This window comes from Protopterus annectens, chromosome 14.part0, assembly GCF_019279795.1.
Source record: "Protopterus annectens isolate FY-2018-M chromosome 14.part0, PAN1.0, whole genome shotgun sequence".
NCBI classification, from domain to species: domain Eukaryota; kingdom Metazoa; phylum Chordata; order Ceratodontiformes; family Protopteridae; genus Protopterus; species Protopterus annectens.
This window is the reverse complement of record NC_056748.1, coordinates 829,203,814-829,227,643: the sequence shown is the minus strand read 5'-3', so window position 1 is coordinate 829,227,643 and position 23,830 is coordinate 829,203,814. Positions and strand designations below refer to the sequence as shown.

General features: G+C 40.5%; 1 protein-coding gene across 1 annotated transcript in view; it reads right to left on the bottom strand.

Annotated features, from left to right (window-relative positions):
- TLL2 (tolloid like 2) overlaps positions 1-23,830 on the bottom strand; it is a 2,712,623-nt gene that overhangs the window by 1,005,325 nt on the left and 1,683,468 nt on the right. The window contains exon 7 of the mRNA XM_044056577.1: positions 8,174-8,279. Within this exon, the coding sequence (XP_043912512.1) occupies positions 8,174-8,279 (106 nt within the window). The remainder of the gene's footprint in view (positions 1-8,173; positions 8,280-23,830) is intronic.

Sequence of the window (23,830 nt, the reverse complement as noted above, 5' to 3'; positions counted from 1 at the left end):
AATCCTGATCAGAAGAATCATAAAAAAATTCAGTCCTAGGTCTCTTAGAGGGGGAAGGTTGGCTTCCCCTGATTAAAGTAATAAGGTCTTCAGCCATTCTTGTCATTTGCTTTTTAGGCATAGAAGCCTGACCATGCGGTCTGGGCATCGGTTTTCTAGGCATGGATCGAGTTTTAGGCCTTGAAGAAGAAGATGTGTCGGTTTAATATGCAAGTCAGTAGGCCTGAATACACCGTCAGAAGCTGGTGCCTGTACAGCGGCTCCGGGCACATCCAAGCTAGAGACATCCGCAGGTTCCACAGTTGAAGTATCTCACGACATACCAGACTCTGAATGGGTCTCAGTAGAGGCCTGCGAATGTGAAGTAGCAGGTATCAGGGGCTGCGAAAGCGCCTCACTGAGCACCAGCGAACTGGTGACTAGCTTAGGAGAAGCGTTGTCAGCAGCTTTGGACCTAGGCAGCCTGTCTCTGCCTTTATCTTTGCATTTTTTCGGAATGTCGGTAGTCGGGTGGCTTACCAAAGCCATATCTGGGTAATTGAACCAAGTACCAAAATATTTAGAAGCGTAAATGTACTGACAATGAATAGTTCATTGTTTAAATAAGGCACAAAACTGACAGCGAGATATGTCATGGTCAGGGCCTAGGCAAGGAATACAGTATGAATGAAAATCTTTATGAGGTATTTACTTTCCACAAGAAATACAATTATTGACTTTTACTGACATCGGTTTAGAGCAAGAAAAAGTTTCCCCAATGGGGTACTTAGCTTTAGTTGAAGACTTCAGTTCTGAAACTCGAAAATGAAAATTTCAGGAGTCGGCCGACCGGCACTTGTGAACTGCTTCTGCTTTGGGCACCGCACTGCAAGAAAGAATGAAGTAATGGCGTCGGCTGCATGCTTTATACCCCTGACTACCTGACATCATGGAAGATGAGACAACAACCGACATAGGACCCAAGACTTTGATAATCAGGCCAACTGAGGGCTACTGCAAGCAGATAACCCAAATGTGATGACTGCAATAGTGAAACACGAAGAACATCAATGGTTGTTCTGTATCAAAGTGTGCCAAGATGGCAGAGGCATGGATCTTTATGGAGGAGAAGGACAGACCCTTATTAAGAAGTTCAGCAAGATAATCTAGAATAAGAGGAAGGTAGGGCAGATGTATGTCTGCCCCCTTGGACTGCCTCCAGGAGCAGAATCTTTTCCATTTTCCAGCGTAAGAGTTTCTGGTGCTGGGCCTTCTGGGTTCTGTGATGACGTCAAGGACTTGCTTGCTTAGCATAGATTCCTTGATGGTTTTGGTAGAATAAGCCATGCTGAGAGCTTGAGTGTCTGCAGGTCTGGGTGCAGCATTGTCCCCCCCCCCCCCGGGATAGCAGGTGAGGTATCAGAGGTAGCTGCCAGGGGGGCTAGTGAGATAGGCTGCACAGCAGTGGGTACCAGTGCTGTGTGGGCAAATCTGGGGCAATGAGTATTGCTCTTGGTTTTTCCTCCCTTATCTTGATTAATACTTTTGGAATGAGAGGTAGAGGTGGGAATGCATACACAAAGAGGGTATTCCAAGGGAAGTTCAGGGCATCGACCCTCCAGGTCAGGTGATGGTACTCCCTGGTGCAGAATTTCTGTACTTGGTGATTTAAATGAGAGGCAAAGAGGTCCACCTGGGGGGTCCTCCATGTGTGGGTAATTTGCAGAAAAGATGTCTCTGTGGATTTGCCATTCATGTGGGTCCAGCAGGTTTCTACTTAGGTGGTCTGCCAGGGTGTTGTTGATGCCCGGTAGGTATTGGGCTATAAGATGTAGTCCCATGGATGAGGCTGCTAGCCACAGGTTCATGGCTAGTCTGCACAGGGGATAAAATTGAGTCTCCCCCTGTTTGTTGATGTACAACATGACTGTGGTGTTGTCTGTTTTTATGAGAACCACCCCTGGTTTCAGGTAGGGTTTGAAGGACGCCAGAGAGTTTTGTACTGCTATCATTTCCTTTTGGTTGATGTCCAAGGGTAGTATCTGTTCGTCCCGTAGACCTTAGGCGCATCTGCCTTCTAGGTGGGCACCCCAAGCTATGTCCAAAGCATCTGTAGTTATGGTCTGGTCTGGTGGACACAGAGTGAATGTAAGTCTCTTGTTCAGTGCACGAGGAACTCAGGTCTTATGCAAGGGATCACAGGCAGGAAGGTGTCCAGAGGTTGTGAGTGTTGATACCACAGGTTCTTTAGGTACCACTGAATTTCCCTCATGTGTAGTCTGGCTAGAGGTACCAGGAGGATGTATGAGGCCATGTGCCCTAGAGCTTGTAGGAACTTCCTGGCAGAAAGCTGGGTTTGGGAGGCCAGAGTAGTGAAGTATTTTGGTAGGAAACTGTTTTTTCTAGGGAACAGAAAGGCCATTTGCTGTTTGCAGTCCAGTAAGGCTCCCAGAAATATGATTTTCCTGGTAGGTGTCTGTTTTGATTTCCTTTCATTGATAGTGAACCCCAGAGAGGTGAGTAGGGTTTTTACAAATGAAAGGTGCTGCAGGGACAGTTCCTTGCAGTCTACCTGTACGAGACAGATATCTAGGTAAGGGTAAATCTGTACATTGTTTTTTCTGCAAAAGGCAATGGCAGGAGCTAGACGTTTGGTGAATACCCTGGGAGCAGCAGATAAGCCAAAGGGCAAAGTAGAGAATTGAAAGTGTAGTGATCCTGCTATGAAGTCCAGGAATTTTCTGCATGATTCCCTTATTGGGATGTGCAGGTAAGCAACCTTTAGGTCTAAGGTGACCATCCAAGCTTTGTTTTGCAGCATTGGTAAAAGCTGTTGTAAGGTAAGCATTTTGAGTCTTGGGATTACCAGGAAGGTATTGAGAAAGGATAGGTCCAGGATGGGATGCCAAGTCCCCTCTTTCCTGAGAACAAGGAATAGTCTGGAAGAGAATCCTTTTGCAACTTGTTCTGGAGGTATAGGTTCTACTGCCCCTAGGGATATTAGGTTTTGCACTTGTTTTAGTGCTTCTGCCCACTGATTTGTAGGTAGGTCTGGGTAAACTCTTGGAGGTGGTAGTTCTTGGAAATTGAATTTGTACCCTTGAGCAATGATTTTTAAGACCCATTGATCTTTTTTCTCTGCTTAGAGATAGCCTTCCCCCTAGCTTTTGGTGTGGTGGAGGCAGGCAGAGATGGGAAAGGTAGTCATTGAGAGTTTTTTCCATACAGGGTTACTTTTGAACTCCCTGCTCTAACGTTTGAGGGGGGGCCACTGTTTTGTTCTTTGCTGGCCCTGAATTTGAGTCCTGGTGGGTCTGTCCCTATGGGTGTTGCCTTATGTCTGCCTGTTTGGTGCAGGAAAGGACCAGTGTTTAGAAGGAACATTTCTGTTGAACCTAGGAGGTTGTACTTGAAGAAAATCTTTAACAGTCTGCATTGATTTTGCTTTGTCCTCCATCTTTTTAAGTACCTCTTCAGTTTTCTGTCCGAACAAGCGGTCTTTGTCAAGAGGTGCATCCATGATTTTAGCTTTGACATGATCAGGAAGAGGTTGTTCCTTCAACCATGCATGTCTTCTGATAACAGATCCTGTCACTGCTGCCCCACTAGAAGCTTCTAAGGCATCAAATCCACAGTGCAAGGAGTGCTTTGCCACCTGAGATGAAGAGTGCAGTAATTCTGCTATCTCTTTATTTTTGGCAAAATCAGGAAAAACAGAAATTTTCTGTTTCAAAAGTTCCAAAGTGTGCTGTTGCTATTTTAACATATGGAACTGACAGTTGAGAGCTTTTATAGTTAAAGTTGCAAAAGAATATACTTTTTTACCCCATCTGTCTAGCGCCCTGGATTCTTTGTCTGAGGGAGTAGGATTCTTTGCAGATGTAGCCTTAACTCCCTTAGGTCCCTGAGTAATCACCTCTGGATCTGCTATAGGATTTCTGTAGAGGAATTTATGTGAGTCAGGTACCCTGTAGTTTTCTGGGGACAGGTGGAAGGGTGTCATGGGTAAGGCTGGATTCTTGGTAAACATCATCTACCACCTCCGAGATGGGTGGGATGGCCAGAGGCCTGCACTGGTGTAGGTACAGAAACTCTCTTAGTCTTTTCTTGGATTGAGGGAAATCCGTTGATTCCCACTGGAAGTGTTCCCTGAGGGTATGGAGAGTTTCCCCAAAGGAAAAGTCATTCGGAGGTGATGTAGAAGGAAGAGATTCTTCTGCATCTGAGTCTTCATAGGCAGTAAGAGGATTTTCCTCTTCAGAACAGAGGAGTCAGATCCCTCTGAGTCTAAATCCGATTGGATGTCTGGTGAAGGTTCCCTTCTCCTTTTGGCTGGAGTAGCCTGATTACCCCAAATGAAAGTGATGAGATTCTCTGCCATTTTAAGCATTCTAGTATGAGGAGGGGAAGGAGTACTGCAATGGAGACTTTTTTGCTGTATTCTTTGGAGTAACTTAAGTCTGGCCTGAAGAGTATCTCTCAGTGCTGTCGGTGTGTTAGTCGGAAGAGAAGGCGAAGGCCTTGAAGTGAATTCCGAAGTGAGCGCGATATCCTTGGAAGCTGGTGCCTTGGTAGCGGCTCCGGACCCAACCGAGGCTCATTAGATGATGCAGTCATCTGTGGCATACAGGACTCCGAAAGGTTCTCAGTAGATGCATGTGAAGTAATCAAGTCAGAAAGCGCCCCACTGAATTCCGAAGAAGTGACGACCCTTTTAGCGGTGGTGTCATCAGAAGGCTTGGCCTTATGCAGTCTGTCTCTTTCCTTATCTTTACATTTTTTCAGAAGATCTGCGGTTTGCAGACTGATGGATGCCATATCGATAATCGGAGATGGAAGATGAAAATAACTGGCTACAAACAGAGCTCTACAATGAATAGTTCTAGCATTAAAGAGGGCACAGAACTGACAGTGGGGTACGTCGTGATCTGGGCCTAAGCAAGTGACATAGTAAGAAAGTAAGAATGAAAATCTCGGTACGGTATTTGCTTTCCACTGGCGAGACAGTTATTGACTTTTTTGGACATCAGTTAGTGGAAGAAAAAGGAAGGAACCCCAATGGGGTACTTAGCTTTAGACATTTTCAGCTGAAGTTCAAAATCTGGAAACAGCTGATCGGCACTGTTGTGCATTGCTTCTGCTACGGGCTCCACGGCAAGAATGACTGAGATAATGGCATCACCTGCTCTCATTTATAGCTTGGACGACCTGACATCACCAAGCAAGCGACAGGAGCCGATGCACAAAAACTTGACTCTGGTATTCAGACCAACTGAGTGCTACCACAGCATGGATAACCCAATGGTTAGGACTGCAGCATTGAAACATGAAGAACATTAACTGTTACCATGTATTCTAAAACCTATACTTTTGTTAGTTCAAAAATATATTATAATGTATCCCAACAGTTACAGCTATATGTGTATAAATTCAAAAAATATTTCTCTAAGTGTAATTTTACTAAATAAGACCAACTCTGAAAGACTGTATCATACAGGCAGGTTTGATTTTCCTTCTCCAGTGAATTCAGTGTAGGACTATGTAAGACTTCACTACAATCCTGAATATCAAGTGGTCGTGTTGGCAGGGTGCAGTGAAACAAGTTTGTACCATTTCTGTATTTGCTCATATATATTGCCTGCACAGACATCAAAGACACATACTGACATGGCATATGCATATACCTAGATAATGAGGATCAGATATAATTTCTTTAAAATAAAATCCACACTTCTGAATTTATCTTAAATATGACTGACACAGTTCAGGTAAAAAAAAATGAAACTGGTGCAATGTATGTGTATTCATTTCCTACATTCTAAAATCGTGTTGAGCTGCTTAACTTAACTTATGACTGGCCCATGTTTTATGATATATGGATAACCATCATATTTCAAATGAAGAAATCTCAAACAGCACATATACATGCTATGTGGTACAGAGTTCAGTATTATATTCCTGCTATTTATTCATTCATTTCTTCACTCATTACTTCTACAACACTCCTTTATCTTACTCCAACTTAGAAGGAGCGAGGGGCTTATAATGGCTAGTACTGTGTGGAAGGCATAGACACAAAACTGGGTGGGATGTCAATCCATCCGAGGATAAACACACACTCGCACACACTTGCACATACAAACACATGCCTATATGCAACTTAGAGGAATGTAAGTTAATTTACTGACATGTATTTGGATGTAAGAGGAAACTGGAGAACCATCAGAAAACCCATGAGCAGAAAACGTCTTGAGCAAGCTTTATGTTTAAATATTTAAGATATTATGTTACACAAAATGGAATAAAAGACTAAGGTTTGCCTAAAGGGCAGTTTACAGTTTCAGAAAGCTAAAGTTTACATATAGAAACAGATTCGCTTTAAAACACTTTTGTGACCTAAATGAATGAACAAAGCACGAAATATGCCATTCTCAATGCCCTTAAAAAATTGTGTGCATGGGTCCCTATCAAAAAAATTAATTACTAGAATATCGAATATCAAGGAGGTCAGAATGCCAAATGTTCAAAGTAACAAAGCATCACATCAGTGAAGGTCAGAACATCGAACAGAGTAGGTGAGGTATTGTATGAAATCGCGGTACAGCTATCTTTGTGGTCCTGCCCATTCCCAGCTGCACTGCAATCTTGGAGTTGGTATATATAATTAGCATGGATGTTGAGGGCACAGCCCCCACAAGGGGAGTGTATGGGGGCTTGGTCTCCTGTAAAGCTTCTGTTGTTGGTATAGTGCAGTGTTAGAACACCAAACAGGCACACATCAGGCAGACTTTCACTGATGTGAGGCACTGTTAATTTGTACATTTGGCATTCCGGTGTAGTTGTTTTGACATCTGATGGTGTGGTAATTCAATAGGGATTCACACATGTATGTATGTATGTATGTAAGTAATGTTTTTATATATATATATATATATATATATATATATATATATATATATATATATAAATGTGTGTGTGTGTGTGTATAGACATATCTGTATATAATATATCTATATATGTGTATGTATATACATATATATATATATATATATATATATATATATATATATATTAGGTATGTTAAGACATGGTCATTATTTGCATTATGGTCATAATTCTGGTGAAAAGAAATGAAGTATTAAATGTAGCAGTTTTCATCTTCTCGTAAAAGCACCAATGACTTCTGATATGGATGTTATTTCTATTTGTACCAGTTAAAATCTGAGAGTTGCAACTCCAACACTCAGGTTGTCAAAGTTTTAATTACAGACATAGGTAATACATACTGAGCCCAAGACTTCAGCACCTTGAGATAAGTATTCCATGACTTTAATGAACAGTAACCTCTGAGTTAAAATATATATAGTTAGTAAGAGTGTGCAGCATTGGGTGAAGTCCCTCTGCTAGTGTTTTTTTTTTCCTTAGGGAGTTTAATTCTTTGCTGTTGTGTATAACATTTCACTGTTTAATTTTCAAAGTACTGAATAATTAATGTTGCAGTCCTTCCTATTGCAGTTAGGAGTAATTTCACAAAATACATTTTAATGTAACTCCTGTCTGAAAATGTGTCTTTTCAGAGAGAAATACAAATAAAAGAAACAGTAAAATATATACCTACAACAATGTCATCCACATTACTACCCTTGGCATTTTCAAATCCTCCTGACACTTGAGGAAATCCATGCTAAAATGAGTAATATAGGCCAATAAAACATGGCAGTTCTTCTCATGTCCTAAGTTACAGGCTCATGTATGAATCTTTCTATGTAAGGCAATGGCCTACCACTGCAATATATTTTAAGCATTGAAAACATGGAAACATTTATAAACTCCTGAACATTAAGTAATGATTAAGAACGTAATGAGAGTACAAAGGCAGTTCAGTGTAGGTAAGGTGGAGCATTTCAGCACCTTCCAGAAGTTATTGAAACTTGAACCTCAAAACCCACAGTTTAAAAGCAGCAGCTGTTCACAATTCACATCCTGCATTAAATTACATCTATCAAGCAGTAAGCATCCAATTACAAATTATGAGAAAACCCACAGTTTAAAAACAACAGCTCTTCACAATTCACATCCCGCATTAAATTACATCCATCAAGCAGTAAGCATCCAATTACAAATTATGAGAAAATTGTTGTTTTTTTTTGCAAACAATGTAAGGAAATAAAGAGACGTAACCTTAGACTCCAACCTTGAGAACGTGTTCCTGGCATAATGCATGATACTGTCAAAGTCGTAAGTCTCTCCCAAGGAATTCACTTCCCCAGGTTCCATCTTGAAGAAGTTGTACTCCTGCCCTGTGATAAACACTTAGTTAATGGTATGGATTTACAATCACTTATCATAGTCATCACCCAAGTTTCATGTTATACAGAGATTATTGCTTGTGAACAGAAATTAAGATACAAGTCAAGGCTACAAACACATTTCTCTATCTAAATATAGTATATGATGTGCAGACTTCATAATCCTTATCCTGCATTTTATGAAATGGTCAAGACAAATTATTCTAATTTCTGACTTTAATATGAACAGCAATTAGATCAATAAGCATGAATGACTGATTCAGCACAATCTTAGCCCTTGCCATTCCAGCAAACCAGCTGTGAATAAATAGATGTTTGAAGTATCATTAGAAAGTGGAAGGCATCTCATTACAATTCATTTGGTAAAATCAATATTCATTATGTCTGTGTAAATTAACAGTATAATAGATGAAACATCAATTTACTATTTAGCCTATCTCTCGTGTATAACATACCTCTAGAGTGCCTTTTCCTTTGTTATGACATGGCCTGCATTCACAGTCACTTCATATTCTTATCTGGGGCCTTTATGGCAGATTGAAAAGTGCCAACTAGATTTGGCCAGCCTTACCATTGCACTGGTTCTGAAACCAAGCTTCTCCAGTGGTTGCCTTACTCCCACTCTGGAGATGACACTCAGGATAGGCCATAGGTGGTTGAATATATATTCGTAAACTCACCTGGGTGAGTGCTGACCACTTGAGATCTGTGCCAGTAAATGAAAGTGTCACCTCAACTGAACTGCAATCTGCAAAAAAGAAAAGTCTGTTGCTGTTTGTGCGTATGCATCTAATAGCTATTCAGAGTACTTGGTATAGATAGGAGCAATGTCAGCACTGTTCAATAGAATGACATTTGCAGATTCTATACCAGAAGGCTTTACTCTCTAACTTAAGAAATAATAGAGTTCCTTGGGTAGATGTATCTAAGCGGACACACTTGTCTGATCTGAATCTGAATAAATTATTTTTTAGAATTCTGAGCTAATTATGGAATGTCTCTATACAAGGATGTTCCTAGGAGCACTTTTTGCCAGTGTACTTAATGTAGAAAGTTAAAGATCAACTTTGTAGTTCTGTCATCATATGTTCTGAAAAACCAATACATGAGATGAACCGAGCTGTTAAACGATCATTTGGTGGTAAACTTGGTCAGATAACTGACACAGCATCTTAAGAAACACAAAAAGCCAAGACATGGAGTGAGATTGTCTTAGGAATGCCTAGTTGGAGCTTCTATACAAGATGAGTTTAGCTCTCCATTTTCAAAAATGGGTTCAGGAGAGTACATTACTGTTATGGAGTGACTACATTCCTTAGCCTCCCTGTTCTATCCATGGGGCTGGAAAGGAATAGTCACCCAGTGATCAAGCCCATGCTTCAGCAGAAGCAGCATAGACTCTGTTCTAGCTGTGGTACAAGCAAATCAACTTTCTTCTCTTTGAACAGATGCAGAAGACAATATGGACTGTACCTATACTGTCTGCCTGTGTGTTTTTTTTAGACTTGGAGAATGCATATTACCATGGATCCAAAATGTGTTCCAGGAAGTGCTACAACAGTAATCAAGTTAAAGGCCCAGTGTGTGCATGTGTATTCCATTTAGTTCCACTATATGAGGACTGAAAGCTGTGACTATATTCTTTTCTGTTAAGGTGAAAGTGAATGTGCTTTCATCTCCATTCAGTTTTTTTAATCCAAGTACAGCCAAGGCCAGTCGAGTGCCAGTGTGGGGACATGAGGGAAGCATTTCTGTTGTTTGCAGGTGATGATGTCCATTTAGTCTCAAATGACTATGACCTTCAACATACACTGAAGCAAATCACTGCTGGCTGCTAAGTTGTTGGGATTAAAACATGCAGCTCCAACTCAGAGGTCATGGTTCTCTCACAGAAAAAAAGTGGATTACACTCAGCTAGTAAGGGAAAGCCACTACCTCAGGGGAAGAATGACTTAAATATCAAGAGGTCTTGATCAGAAGTCAAGCCAGATAGTATCAGGAGATTGGCCAGCAGATGGAGGATGCACAGTTGCCCTTTCTTTACATAACTGCTTGGCATGACAGCATCTCAGTGCAAGTCTTTTGAACCCCCAAAGCACTATCTTTCCTATGCTTCACAAAAGGTAAACATCACTACCACAGATGGTTGCCACAAACAATGCAAGATGAATTACATATGGGATCAGGGACAGGGACAAGAACATTAGGGAAATAGAAGCATATCCTTAGAATCATACAACTTCAAATGTGTTATATTATCCTGGCAAGGATAGGTCCTACAGCAGTAGGGGAAATAAGTAATGTACTGACAATTGCACAACAGAGAACCTCATTGGCAGCACTCTACATACAAGGAGGAGGCAGCTTTTGTCTGGAACATCAGTGATAACCAAAGTAGAAAGAATAGTTGTGTAAAATCTTACCATAACCATAGATGTCCTTGTCTTCACTGTTGCATTATTCTGTACTCTTGGGTTCCCTCCTCTTGCTACCCAAACATCTGGCCAGTATTCAACAGCTTGCAGTCACTGCCAGGCGTGTGGGACATCTAACGTGGCTGGAGGTATGTGGGTCATAGAAGTGATGTCTGCACTCATCAGACATCAGAACTGAGTGTCCCAGTTGGACCCCAGTCTCAGGCTAAAATGGGCAAGTTCAGTGTCATCCAAGAAAAGCCAAAAAGTGAACAGGCAGAGAAGGAGGGAGGGAAGGAATTCTGCAACATGGAAGAAAGGGAGATCTATGGTTATAGTAAGATTTTACACAACTATTCTATGACCTTCTATTCCTATGTTGCAGTATTCTGTACTCTTGGGTGAGTGCCAAAGTTCACTGTGAAATAGAGGGTGGTGGCTGGGAAGAATTATCCAGAAATCCATGAAGGATTGCCCTGGCAAATCCAGCCCTGGATCTAGAAATGTGATCTAACTTGTAATGATTGGTGAGAGTGTGGACAAATGTCCATGTAGCTGCCTCTAAAATGGTGGCCATGTCTAATCCATTAAAGAAGGCTCCTGGTGAAACCATGGCCCTAGTGGAGTGTGCTTTAACCTTAGACCCCAAGGATTTCCCATGGTGTGTGTGACATTGCCAGCCTAGCTATCTGGAATTTTGTAAATAATCACATGTCATTTGTGAATATTAATATGATTCATATACTTGTCTTACAAATGTAAGAGAACTATATGTTATGTACTGAACTTCAAGAATGTAACCACGGTGTAACCTACTGGAAAAGAACAGAAATAAATATAAACGATATACCTGTGCAAATGTATGTTTTAATAGTAGAAGATGGAACATACACAGTTAACATGCAAAACTTCAAGAAAATAATTTAAAAAGTAAAGTGTTTTACAATTGTGTTATCTCAGTTTCAGTGCATCAAGCAGACACAGTGTCTAGAGCTAGACATTTTCCTATTGTCTTGAAACAGAAATAATTACTAGGTTTCAAATGTAAAAGTGTTTTACTGGTCTATGACTTCATAGCAGCTGCATACTTCTGAGAGAGATGTATTTTTGACACAAAGGTGTTAAATTCTAAGCATCTGCTTAGCCTGGGAACTGAAGGCAGGTGACAAAAAGTGATCTCATGCAAGTTGACCCAGCAGTGATGTTTGATAGTAATTTGGGAACGCTCTCAGAGAAAGTCTGTGCATTTTGTATCCTGTCTTGGACCTAGAAATAACTATCATCTGCATTTGCCTTGCTCTGTAAGTAAGTTATTCAGGGCATAGTACCTTTTAGATTTAGATAGGAATATAGTAAATATTAGTTTAGATGTTTTCTGTATTTATTTGAGACTGTCCTACAATGCTATTTTAAAATATTTCCTGTGATTCTGAATTCTGTAGTTACTGTGTTGTTTGAGTATGGTCTTGTTCTTTTAGTATTTATTATTAAATATATTTACACCTTTTATTTGTGGCTGGTTTGTTTAGAGATATTTATGCTCTTAGACTACTTGCATATGTATTTGGTGACACTGTATAGGCCACTCCAATAGCCTTGCTCCTGGTCACACTAACCATTTGGATAATAGTAACATTACTCAGTAGGACTGGGCACCGTTTGTAAGGGCCTTAGAGTAGCTGATAAGTAGTGGTTGGTGGCAGTGATAACAACCTTATTGTCCTGGCAGAAGGAGACATAGCTAGTAAACCTGTGCCAGCCTACCCCAGGAGTGTCTGTGTGCTTGGATTTAAATCAAATCTCAAAGTGGTGTTTGTGTGTGTGAGTGTGTGTGTGTGTGTGTGTGTGTGTGTGTGTGTGTGTGTGTGTGTGTGTGTGTGTGTGTGTGTGTGTCAGCTACTTGAGCAGGGACATGAAGTAGTGATTGGACAGAGAGGGTGCTGAAGATTTTGGCTTGACCACTCAGCTGAGATCTTAACCCTATAGCTGTGCCAGTGGGGAGTCTTATTGGGGATCTGGAGAAAGAGGCAGAAAGTAGCCCCAGGCTGACTATAATCTCTGTGTGCTCTTAAGGGAAATTGTACTTTACTGTGTGTGTGTGTGTGTGTACTTGTCATCCTCCCAATGTGTATGTCCCTCACTTGTGCTAGTGTTGAAGATTGAGGGCCAGTGCAGGGGAGTCACAGTGTGCATAGCAAAAGGTAATTGCCCATGAAATTCAGGCAGAAATTGTCTGTCTAGTTACAACTCCCCCCAGAGCCCTGGGGTGGAAGGAGACAAACAACTGGTCAGAAAATTCTGACAGATGTTGTCTTTTCTAAGTAGAACCTGAGATGTCTGTGCACATCAAGGGAGTGTAAGACTCACTTACTCACTCTGAGGATGGGCAAACAAGGTGGGAAGGTGAATAGCTTGGTTTAAGGAAAGTTCATTGACCACCTTGGACATGAAGAAAGGATTTGCCCTAAGAGTTACCCTGCCTTTGTGGAAGATGAGGAAAAGGGGGAATGACCATGAGAGCTTGCAACTCAGACACTCTTCTGGCTGAAGTCAAAGCCACTATGAGTACTGTTTTCCATGTGCAGTGTTTCAGAGAAGCCTTGGAGACAGGTTCAAAAGGGAGGGGTTGAGCTTCTCCAAGACATAATTCAGGTCCCAGGGAGGGGGGATAGATTTCTTGGGGGGGCTGAAGTGCAGCCCTCCCTTTAGGAACAACTTAGCAGGCAATCTGGAAATTAAAGGAAATTCTAGATGCAGACAGGCTGAAATTGCAACTAGGTGAGCCTTGATGGAGGAGTATGCTAACCCTATCTGCATAAGTTCACACAGATAGGACAGTACCAGAGGGACATCCCCCTGAAAGGGATCCAACTGTCTTTAAAGACACCAAATGGAGAATATTTTCCATTTAGATATACAAGATCTCCTAGTATTAGGTTTCCTAGCCTCCTGCAGGACTGTGAGCATGTCCTCATTTTATAAGTGTCTGTAAGGGATCAGAATTCTATCACCCAACAGGGTGAGGTATAGAGATTGCCATTGTGGATGTATGAGGGATGCCTTGTCTTGTGTGAGAAGGTCCACTCTGTGGGGTAACTTGTGGTGACTGCCCTTGGCTAAATGCAGGAGGGGGAACCAGTGCTCTCTTGGCCAAAAGGGGGTCGCCAACAAGATTTTTGGTCTGTTCTGCTGAATTTTCAGAAGGAAGAAGTGGGAAGGGGGATACATAAAGACACATTCCCTTCCAGGAGATTGAAAATGTGTCCATTGCCCTTTCCAGAGGGCTGGGTAGCCTGGTGCAAAAGGCTGGAAGTTGTCTGTTCATGGGAGAGGCAAACAGATCTATTTGAGGTGTGCCCCATATGTGGACAATGTCCAAGAACACATCCCTATGGAGTATCCATTCATGAGACTGTGACATGGACCTGCTTTAGGTGTCTGCCTGAGAATTCTGTTCTGAAGGGATGTGCACTGCTTGAAGTTTGACTCCCTGTTTTATGGCCACCTTCCACACTAGAAGAGCTAGTCTGCATACCAAATATGATTTTGTTCCCCCCCTGCTTGTTGACATACCACAGCACTGTAGTATTGTCTGTGAACAGTTTCAGTGGGCCTCATTTCAGTGAAGGCTGAAAGGACTTCAATGCCAAAAGTATTGCTGTTATCTGACATTGAGGTGCTCCTGTTTGCAGGAATCCCGCCAAGTACCCTGGACCCATAGTGAGCCCATGATTGCTCCCCATCTTAGGTCTGTGGCATCCGTGTACATTTCCTGCACTGGCAGCGGTACTTGAAGGGGTAGGTCTGGGTTGTTGCTCACATGATTCAGCCACCATTGAATCTATTTCTTGAGGCAAGGTAAGAAGGGGATTTTGAATTCCAGAGGATTAGAGTGCTGAGTCCATATGGATCTTGGTACCATTGTAGCTTTCTCATGTGAAGTCTTGCCAAGGTTAGCATGGGAATGGTCGAGGTTAGGTGCCCCAGGAGCCTGAGGTACTGCCTATCAGTCAATTCTGTGGCTTGAAGGACAGCGAGCAGGTACTGCCTTAAGTTTTCCACCTTTTGGGGAGGTAGGAAGGCCTTCATGATATCCATCTGGATTCTGTACCCCAAGAAAACAAGCTATTGAGAGGGGGTCAGGTTAGACTTGTGGAAATTTTTCTTGAACCCCAGAACCTGCAGGAGGGAGAGAGAGGTCTGGAGATGGAGTAGTAGGGATTCTTTGCAGTCCACCTGAATAAGCAAGTCATCTAAATAAGGGAAAATTTTAATCCCTTGGGTCCTGTAGAAGGCCACCACTAGTGCCAGGCACTTGCTGAAGACCCTTGGTGCTGTAGAATGATCGAAGGGCAAGGCTGAGAATTCATAATGTGAGGAGGCCACAGAGAATCACAGGCATCTCCTGAAACTGGGTCTGATGGGGATGGGAAGGTAGGTATCCGTGATGGTCAGGGTGGCCATGAACCCCTGAGGCAAGATCATTGGGTTTCATAATTTATTGCCCTGAAAGCTAGGGTGGGATATGTGTAGACCTTCTTCCCCAGCCATTCCATGGCCTTGCTATCTTTGTCAGGCAGGAGGGAAGAGGCTGGAAGTAGTTTGGAAGCCTTGTCCGCTGAAACAAAGACAGTGCCAAGGTCAACAGCAGGACACTTGACCAAACATTTGGCTCCTTCAGGGACTTTGTAGAATCTGTCAGGCCTGTGGAGTGCCAGAGGCTGAGAGTCTGGGTTGAGAAATGCTGCAGTGAATGCATCAAGAAAGGCTGGCAGTACTGGGGGTACAGCTGAAGGGGCAAGGGAGTCCATCTGAAGGAGCTCTTAGTATCTTTTCTTGACTTCTGATATGTCAGAAGAGTCCCATTTAAAATGTTCCCTTAGCAATGGTCTGCCCACAGATGAGATCCTCAGCTTGGGAGTCTGCTTCAGCAGATTCTTCCTCTGGGGAGGCATAGTCAAGATGATAGGGTAATTCTGAGAGTTAGGAAAATGAATACTTTCTTGGGCAGCTTGACGGGATGACCGGACGGCCCCTCCATACCTAATACTAAGCTCTTTAATCACTAAGTCTCTCGATATATGTTCAATGTGTGCAATCTGCAATGCAGGGTTTTTGGGATGAAGGTCTGGCAGATAGGGCAGGCCTTATGGTTGTGCGTAGGCTCTAGAAAAAAAGAGGCAGAGCTCATGGGCTTCTTTATAGGGAATCTGATGGCCGCACTTGTACTTACCCTTCCTGGATGACATCAACCCACAAAAGCATGCAGTGACCCAAAAACAAAACATCCCCAATGGGGTACTTATCTTAATATTCTTGATCTGATGGCCGGTATGGCAGAAACAGCTGATGTTTGACTCATGGCAGAGAAGTTCTGAGGTCTGGTGCATGCAGACATCACTTTCATGGCCTATGTACCTCTAGCCAATCAGACGTCCCACGCACCTGCCAGTGACTGCAAGCATTTGAATACTGGCTGGACATTTGAGTAGCAAGAGGAGGAAACCCAAGAGTACAGAATACATCAAGGGTTATAGGGAGGGAAAGAATATGCCAGATTAAACATCAGGAATTAACATATGTCAGATAGCATAGAAGGAATTAATATCTGCCAGATTACACATTCTAGTAACTAGTTCTTGTGATTAATAAATCAGATGTACAAATAGTAGGGAGTCTGATGTCACAGTTCATCCATTGGCAAGTTACTTGACTTTTGTATGTTACATGGTACACATTTAAGTAAAGTACAGTATGGCACCGGAAACTATGGAGTATTTTGACAAATTAATTGTAAAAATGGTCTGTGCTTCTCTACAACAGGAAGTAGGGTCATAGGTAATAGGTTAAGCGATTTCATTAACAGCCATTTAAATCAGCCAAGGAAAGATAAGAAAGCATCCAGGAGCACGTCTTCCCTCTACAAATCTAAGAGTAGTTAGTGAAATAGGTTCCAGCAATGGAAAGAAGTAGAGTAGAAAATATATGGAAAGTGGAAACAATGGTAAAAGACAATATACACTTCCACCAGGAATCATCAGGTCATCACTCAGTGAAGAACCAACTCTCCAAGCACAACTCATCACAAATTCAACCCCATGAAAAAAATGAAATGAAAGCAATTTTTATAAGTGGGCAAGCACCACTGTACCACACATATGGGGAATGGCTCTCACCCCTGTTAGTTCCATAGTTGTGCAAACATGAAGAAATCTCCCAAAGGAAAGGAATCATTGCTGGGGTACAGTGAGAAACTTCAAAGGACAGTGGAGATGCATGTCGAATTCCAAGATTATGTCCCCAATAAAGATAACTCTTTCAAAGAATATTCAGAAAGTCTTACATGGCACATCTGAGACTGCCAATGATACTTGCTTAATCCTAAATGTATGATCTAAAAGTGAAACACAGACCAGACAAGGAGCAACACATAGGAGATCTGTTAAGCAGGGGAGGAGTTAAGTAGGCAAAATTTATCAAAGCAGCATGGCACAATGCTACAAAAAGAATTAGGGACTTTGATACTACAGTTACCAATGATAAAAGAAAAAGTACAAATAATTCCAGAGATGCTATGACTTGAGTTAGAAATGCAGTCACAGAAAGAAGTTACAAAGAAAGACTGGCCTTGGCAAATATCATCAGTAAGGATTTTATCTTTTTTTCAAGATAGAAATAGTTTGTATCCCATGTTTAACATTCAAAGCTGAAAAAACAATAGACCCCAATTAAATGAGAACACATATGCTTGAAAAATACATTAATCACATCAGGGAACAGTAAACTACAAAAATAAGGTAAAGTATGTAATGTATTAGCCAGGAATGTTAACTCACATAGAACAAGTAGTGCAGAGATATGCCATCTGCTATGCATAACATAACAATCCAAAGGATGAAATGCTAACGTATCCAGTACTAGGTCATGTATGAAGAACAGTGGTAACACATGTTTCCAGTTCAAAGAAACCATTTAACTTATATGTATAAATTATTATTTCAACTTCCCTAAATTAACAAGAAAGATAGCCACAAGAACAAGTGTTGGTTTTCCTCACATTGCTATAACTAGCAACTGTCCACAACAGACAATCCAGGAATTCAGAATGTGCATGGGTGTGGATTTGTATATAGAATGTCCATTCCACACAATCTGCAGTCTAATGGGCAAATGGAGAGACATATTTGAAAAGTAAAAATTGTACAAGAAAGATCTACCATAACAACCATAAGATTTGTTATTTTGCAGTTTAAGAATTTAGTATCACCCCATTGTATGGACTCAGCTGTTAATAGTCAGAAGGTTGAAAAGTACATTAACTATTCATATTCAGTAAAATGTCCAGATATGCAAAACCATCAAAATGAAACATTTACCCAAGCAACCCCTTCAATAAAATGACCAGGTATACAAAAGCACCAGCCAATCTTCCTTCTCATCTACGTATTCTTCTGGAAAACCATTGCTTGCTGGCATAAGGTTCAGGTCTATTTCCACACTTCGTATGCAAATGAGCTAATTATAGATTCACATCTATGAATCATACTGACATGTAAGGCCCCTTATCAGGGTAGTACATGTCCCCCTATCGCTCATTAGTTAAGGCTGTTATGCTTTTTTTGATAGAGGCATGTTTACAACTCCTTCACAATTTCGTATTCATGATGAAAGTCTGGGATTTGCATATCCAAGTAGCTCCACTCTTCATGTGTCACCACTACGAAAATATGAAGCCCAGGACTATGTATACCACGCTATGTCTCACACAAAACATCATGTCTCACATTTGGAAAACTGTTCCAATTAAACCTCTCCCAGTGCATTAAAAAAAAGCTACATCCCACCTCTTTCCAATATCCATCCTCCCAATTCTGGGTAAACTTCTACAAAAGACAGTCTACACTCACCTCACTCTCCATATTGAGCAGTATCAACTGCTCCCCTCCAAAAAACAAGGATTCTGGCCTGGACAAAGTACTATGACAGGACTTTGGTCCCTAGTTGATGGCATCTTGCAAAACTCTGATAGTGGCCTCTTTACAGGTGCCCTATTTATACACATGACAAAGTCATTTAATCTCATTGGCCACTATCTTCTCCAAATCAAGCTAACTGAAAATTGTTATCAATCCAAACATGACTCCCTGATTTAAAAACCTCATCACTGACAGACATTTCAGAGTTAAAACAGGATCCTTCAAATCAAAATCTGTAACTATCACCAAATGTGTACTACAAGGATCCATTCTTTTTCCACTCCTCCTCTTCATCTTCATTAATAAACTTCCTTGTGACCTACCCCATCTTCCACTCATCCTCTATGCCAATGACATGGTCATTAGCTGATCAGGTCACTGTCACACCAACAATCGATGCCAACTCTGTTTGACTTACTTGAGCTCCACGAATGGTGCATAAACTATATACTACTTCTCAACCTCACCAAGACCCAAACTATGCTTTACAGAACTCCACAAAGAATTCACCAAATGCTTGGCAATTTAACTAATTTTGACTTACACAACTATTCCACAGAAAAAACTTCCACCTTCAAATACATAAGATTGTAGCTTGATCACTCATTAAACTTTAATTTTTTCAAAGAAAAAGGGAGAGCCAAAATACTCCCTACTTTTCTAAGCCGAAATGATCTCCCCTTTTCTATCCTAACCAGCCATAGCAGCCAATGGAAAAAGAGTTCTCCTCTCTCAACTTGAATACATGCCTCCAGTGTTTGCTTCCATCTCCAAGAAAAACAATCCATACTTCAGACTATCTGTAACAGCATCTGCCTACTCATTACAAATTCAAATCTCTGTAAGCATAACTGTATCACCCAAGAAAAAGCCAAATGGCTACCCATAACGCAAAGATTGAGCCTACTGTTAGGATCCCAAATCTACAACCAACAATAACTCAAAACATAACTGTAGATAAGCACACCACCACTCTTGAACCATGAAACCTTCTTTTAATATTGTTCACAATTATTCACAGTTATAAAACAACAATGCAGTAAAACACAATACCATTTAAGCGCTTTCACCCAGGTATATCCCGAGCTTCATCAGAACATAAAAATACTGGCTGGTGACCATTTTTATACAAATTCAAAATAATTTCAACCAATAGTTTGACCACATGCATATTAATTAGGTTGATCCCAACTCTACAAACTACTCCAGCTCACACAGTTACTCCCCTTTCAGCTAGAATTCATGACAACCTGAGACACTACAAGGCACACCAACTCACATTATCCCTAGAATCACATGCCACAACACTGCACATTCTTTCTTCTCACAGGCACCTACTCTTTGGCAAACTCTCTCCATCAACCTAAAAATTCAGAATGCAACTCATAAAGCACAGCTTTTATTCGTCCAAACTAAATGTCTCTACTTCAAGACAGGGCATATCACCTAGCACATTATCCCTTTCCAAGTCTCTTCTCCTCTCAAGATTTACTGAAGACTGACCCACTTTACAAAGTAATACATATACTGCATACTATAATCTGTTTTATTGTATAATGAATGCACTGTGCTTGTTTACTAGAATGTATACATACAGTTTTTATTTCTATGTAACCAGTTTGAAATACTCTGTTAATGCTTACATTTCTGTATTTTTGTTTTTGAAATGTTTTGTATTTCACCTGGGCTAAGCTTGACATTGGTCAGCACTGATCAGCTTACTACCATGGCACAATGAGTAGACATTTTTTAACGTCTTTATTTTAACACCTTTATTGAATTATCACTTAAGACAGACAAACATCTGTACATGTTAACATATTCTCAGTTGCATTACGTATAGTCTTTTGTATATTTATCATCAATTCAGTATTACACAGCTCAATTCCTGCCTTCCCTTAAATCTCACTCCTAAACATTATTCTGCATGCACTGTTCCTACAATTCCCATTTTTATACGTACATTGCTACTATTCTTTTCTAAAGATCCCGCTTCCAGTTCTTTTATTCTTGTTGCAATATTCAATATTTCAACTACAGTTGCTTTAAACTTTGATTTCCATTTTCTAGTAATTGCTTTTTGGCAGCTATCAGAATTAAACTTAACAAGGCCTTACTATATCTAGGCAACTCAGATCTTGTATCCCAGCTCAAAAAATCATTCCTTTGTTACACCCATTTGCTCACCCAATATTTCTGACAGAGTACTCTGTAGGGAATTTTTCAAGTCTTCCAACTTATTAGACTTCCAAAACATATGTTCCTAGTTACCGCTTTCATCCGCATCACACCTCCAACATCTCCCATCTACCTGAGGAAAAATTCTTTGAAGTCTGCATGGGATATCAAAACACTCATTCAAACACTTCCAAGAGAACATCCTATATCTTCTAGACTTTGCTACATATTTGGGAGCCATACATATGTCCTCCCATTGTTTCCTTGTGAATGGTTTTCCAATCGCTCTTCCTAATTATTTCTAACCTCCTGAGACTGTTTCCTATAGTTTTCATGCAGTATTTTACATCTTACTAATTATCCCTTTTTTAACAGCAGCTTCTGATCTAGATTCAATTTAAAATGCTATCATAGCACATCCTTCACTTAGTATTCTCCTGTCCCTTTCTCTTTGCCTATACTTACATATCAATCCCTGATCGGGAAGGTAGTCTCTAGCCAGAAGTCCAAATGCCTTCTTGGCCTATTCCTATTCTATTACCTTTTCTTCCCTAGTTATTTGCTCCCAATACCTTTCTTTCATTGCCAGTTTCCTCCAATAAATCCCATCCTCCAATTCACTATTCTCTGTACTCTTAATTGCAGTCATCCCTATCAGCAAAACCTCCTTTCTCTATTCTTGTATTGGTTTAGGTCTCAGAATACTTTCTGCTACTTTATGACTATAATATTTTTTCACTTTTTTAAATTCTCCATATCTTTTCGGTTTGTAATACTATGATGGAAATGAATCTCATTCCTAAGTCAAAGTACAATTAAAGTTAATGAAATTAGTATTGTTTCAATCTTTGATGTCAGCCAGAAGTGCTCTTTGCAGCACCTGCAGTTTGCCTAGTAATGATTCCTCCTGCAATTTGTATGGAGTTATATGTATTGGTAACATATCTAAATATGACTGTAGATTCTTTTTTATAAGACCCATTGCTCCTACTACTAGTGGGACTGTCTGGGTATCTTTCTTCCACAATGATCGCATTTCTGCCTGCAATTCCTGATATTTTATGACTTTGTCTCTCTCTGTAAGCAAGTTGCTGTAGTCACTGGGTGTGGTGATTTCAATGATCAGTGCTACTTTTGTCTTCTTTTCATGGACCAATGCATCCGATTTTCTAGCATCTATCTTTTGAACTGTTGATAATGGATGATCCCATGTGATGTAACTTCATCATTTTCTATGATGCTTTGTGGCTCGTTTCCAGTGTTTTTCAGCCACTTCAGTAACATAATGTTTGCACAATCCCCACTGCAGCAATCTTGCCACATTATTATGCCTTTCAGTATACAGTCCTTCTGCCAGTAGTATGTCACAGACAGTAACGAGGTGTGTGACTGTTTCCAATTCGGTTTTACAAAACCTACATTTGTCTTTTTCTCCCACATGTTCAATGGACTTTGTAAACCAACATGTATGCAGCCCACTATCTTGGGCTGCCAATATTAACCTTTCATCTCTTGGTTTGAATTTGCCTCTCCTTAACCATTCCTGCATTATTTCCTGATCAACATGCGGTTCATCCAGAAGTTTTCTATACTTGCAATGATATTTTTGCATTTTCCACATTTCTTGCCTTCTCATCTTGGTCCTTCACCATATATTCTTTTTGGTTTTTGGCATATTCAGTTGCTGCCTGATTTTGACCTACTTCTGGTTTGATTTCCATTCCTGCTCGACACCAATATGCTTCTGCTAGATTAATCAGAGAAGTCATCTTAGATTTATTCTCCTCGCACTTCAAAACTTTCACTACATTTGGGTCTTGTCAGGTCAGTAGATATGTTTGGAGTCCCACGATTGCAGATCTATAGTTGCAATTAGTTTCAAGGAGGTCCATCCCTCCTTTGGAATGGGCAATATATAATCTTGGTATGCACTGATTTTTATAAATCATTGGTGAGCATTAAGCATCCTTCTTGTTTTCCTATCTTGTCTATCCAACACATATTGGGGCCAGTCAATCACTCCAAAACTGTAAGTTAGAACAGGAAGAGCAAATTGGTTTATAGCTTGGATTTTGTTCATAGATGTCAATGCTGTTTTCATGATTAATTTAAGTCTTCTACAGTATTCCTTACTTAGTTTTTTTCGCATTTGTTCATGTTTTATTGTTGATCCTTCATTAATTCCCAAATATTTATACACTCCCTCTTGCTCAAGTTCTTTTATATCACATTCTTGCCCCAAACTGATGTTTTCTTGGTGCTGCAGTTTTCCTGCTTTAAAGGTTGCTTTTGCACATTTATCAAGACCAAATGACATTTTTATATCATCTGAAAAAGTTTTGACAACTTGCAGTGGTGCTTTCAGTTCCTCATCTGATGAGCTATATAGTTTTAAATCATCGACAAAGAGAAGATGAGAAGTGTTTACACTTTGTTGTTTTCTAGGGGCCAAATTATACCCTTGGCCTAAGCTGTTAAGTAGACAGTTTAATGAGTTAAGGGCAAGGCAGAATAGCAGGGGTGACAGAGAGTCACCGTGGAATATCTCTCTTAGAATTTTTATCCCTGGGGTAATAATTTGTCCTTTCTCATGACTTAATTGCAAAGTGGTCTGCCACTGTTTCATGGTCACTGTAATGTACTCAGCGTAGGGTATATCTTATACATTTTTAAGTACTCTTTTATCCATGAATGTGGAATACTATCAAATTTTCTTTGTAGTCAATGCATGCCATACTTAGATTCTTCCCCTTTCTACAGTTCTCCAATATGACTTTATTTAACAACAAATGATCCTTTGTTCCATATGACTTTCTTTTATTGCCTTTTTGTTCTACTTCCATAATTCAGTTTTCTTCTAAATGACTTTAAAGTCTTTCAGCATCAATTCCCATGTACAGTTTATACGTCGTTGGAAGGCAAGTTATTGGTCTATAATTTTTAGGGTAGCTTGCAGGTTCAGTCTTAAGTAGGA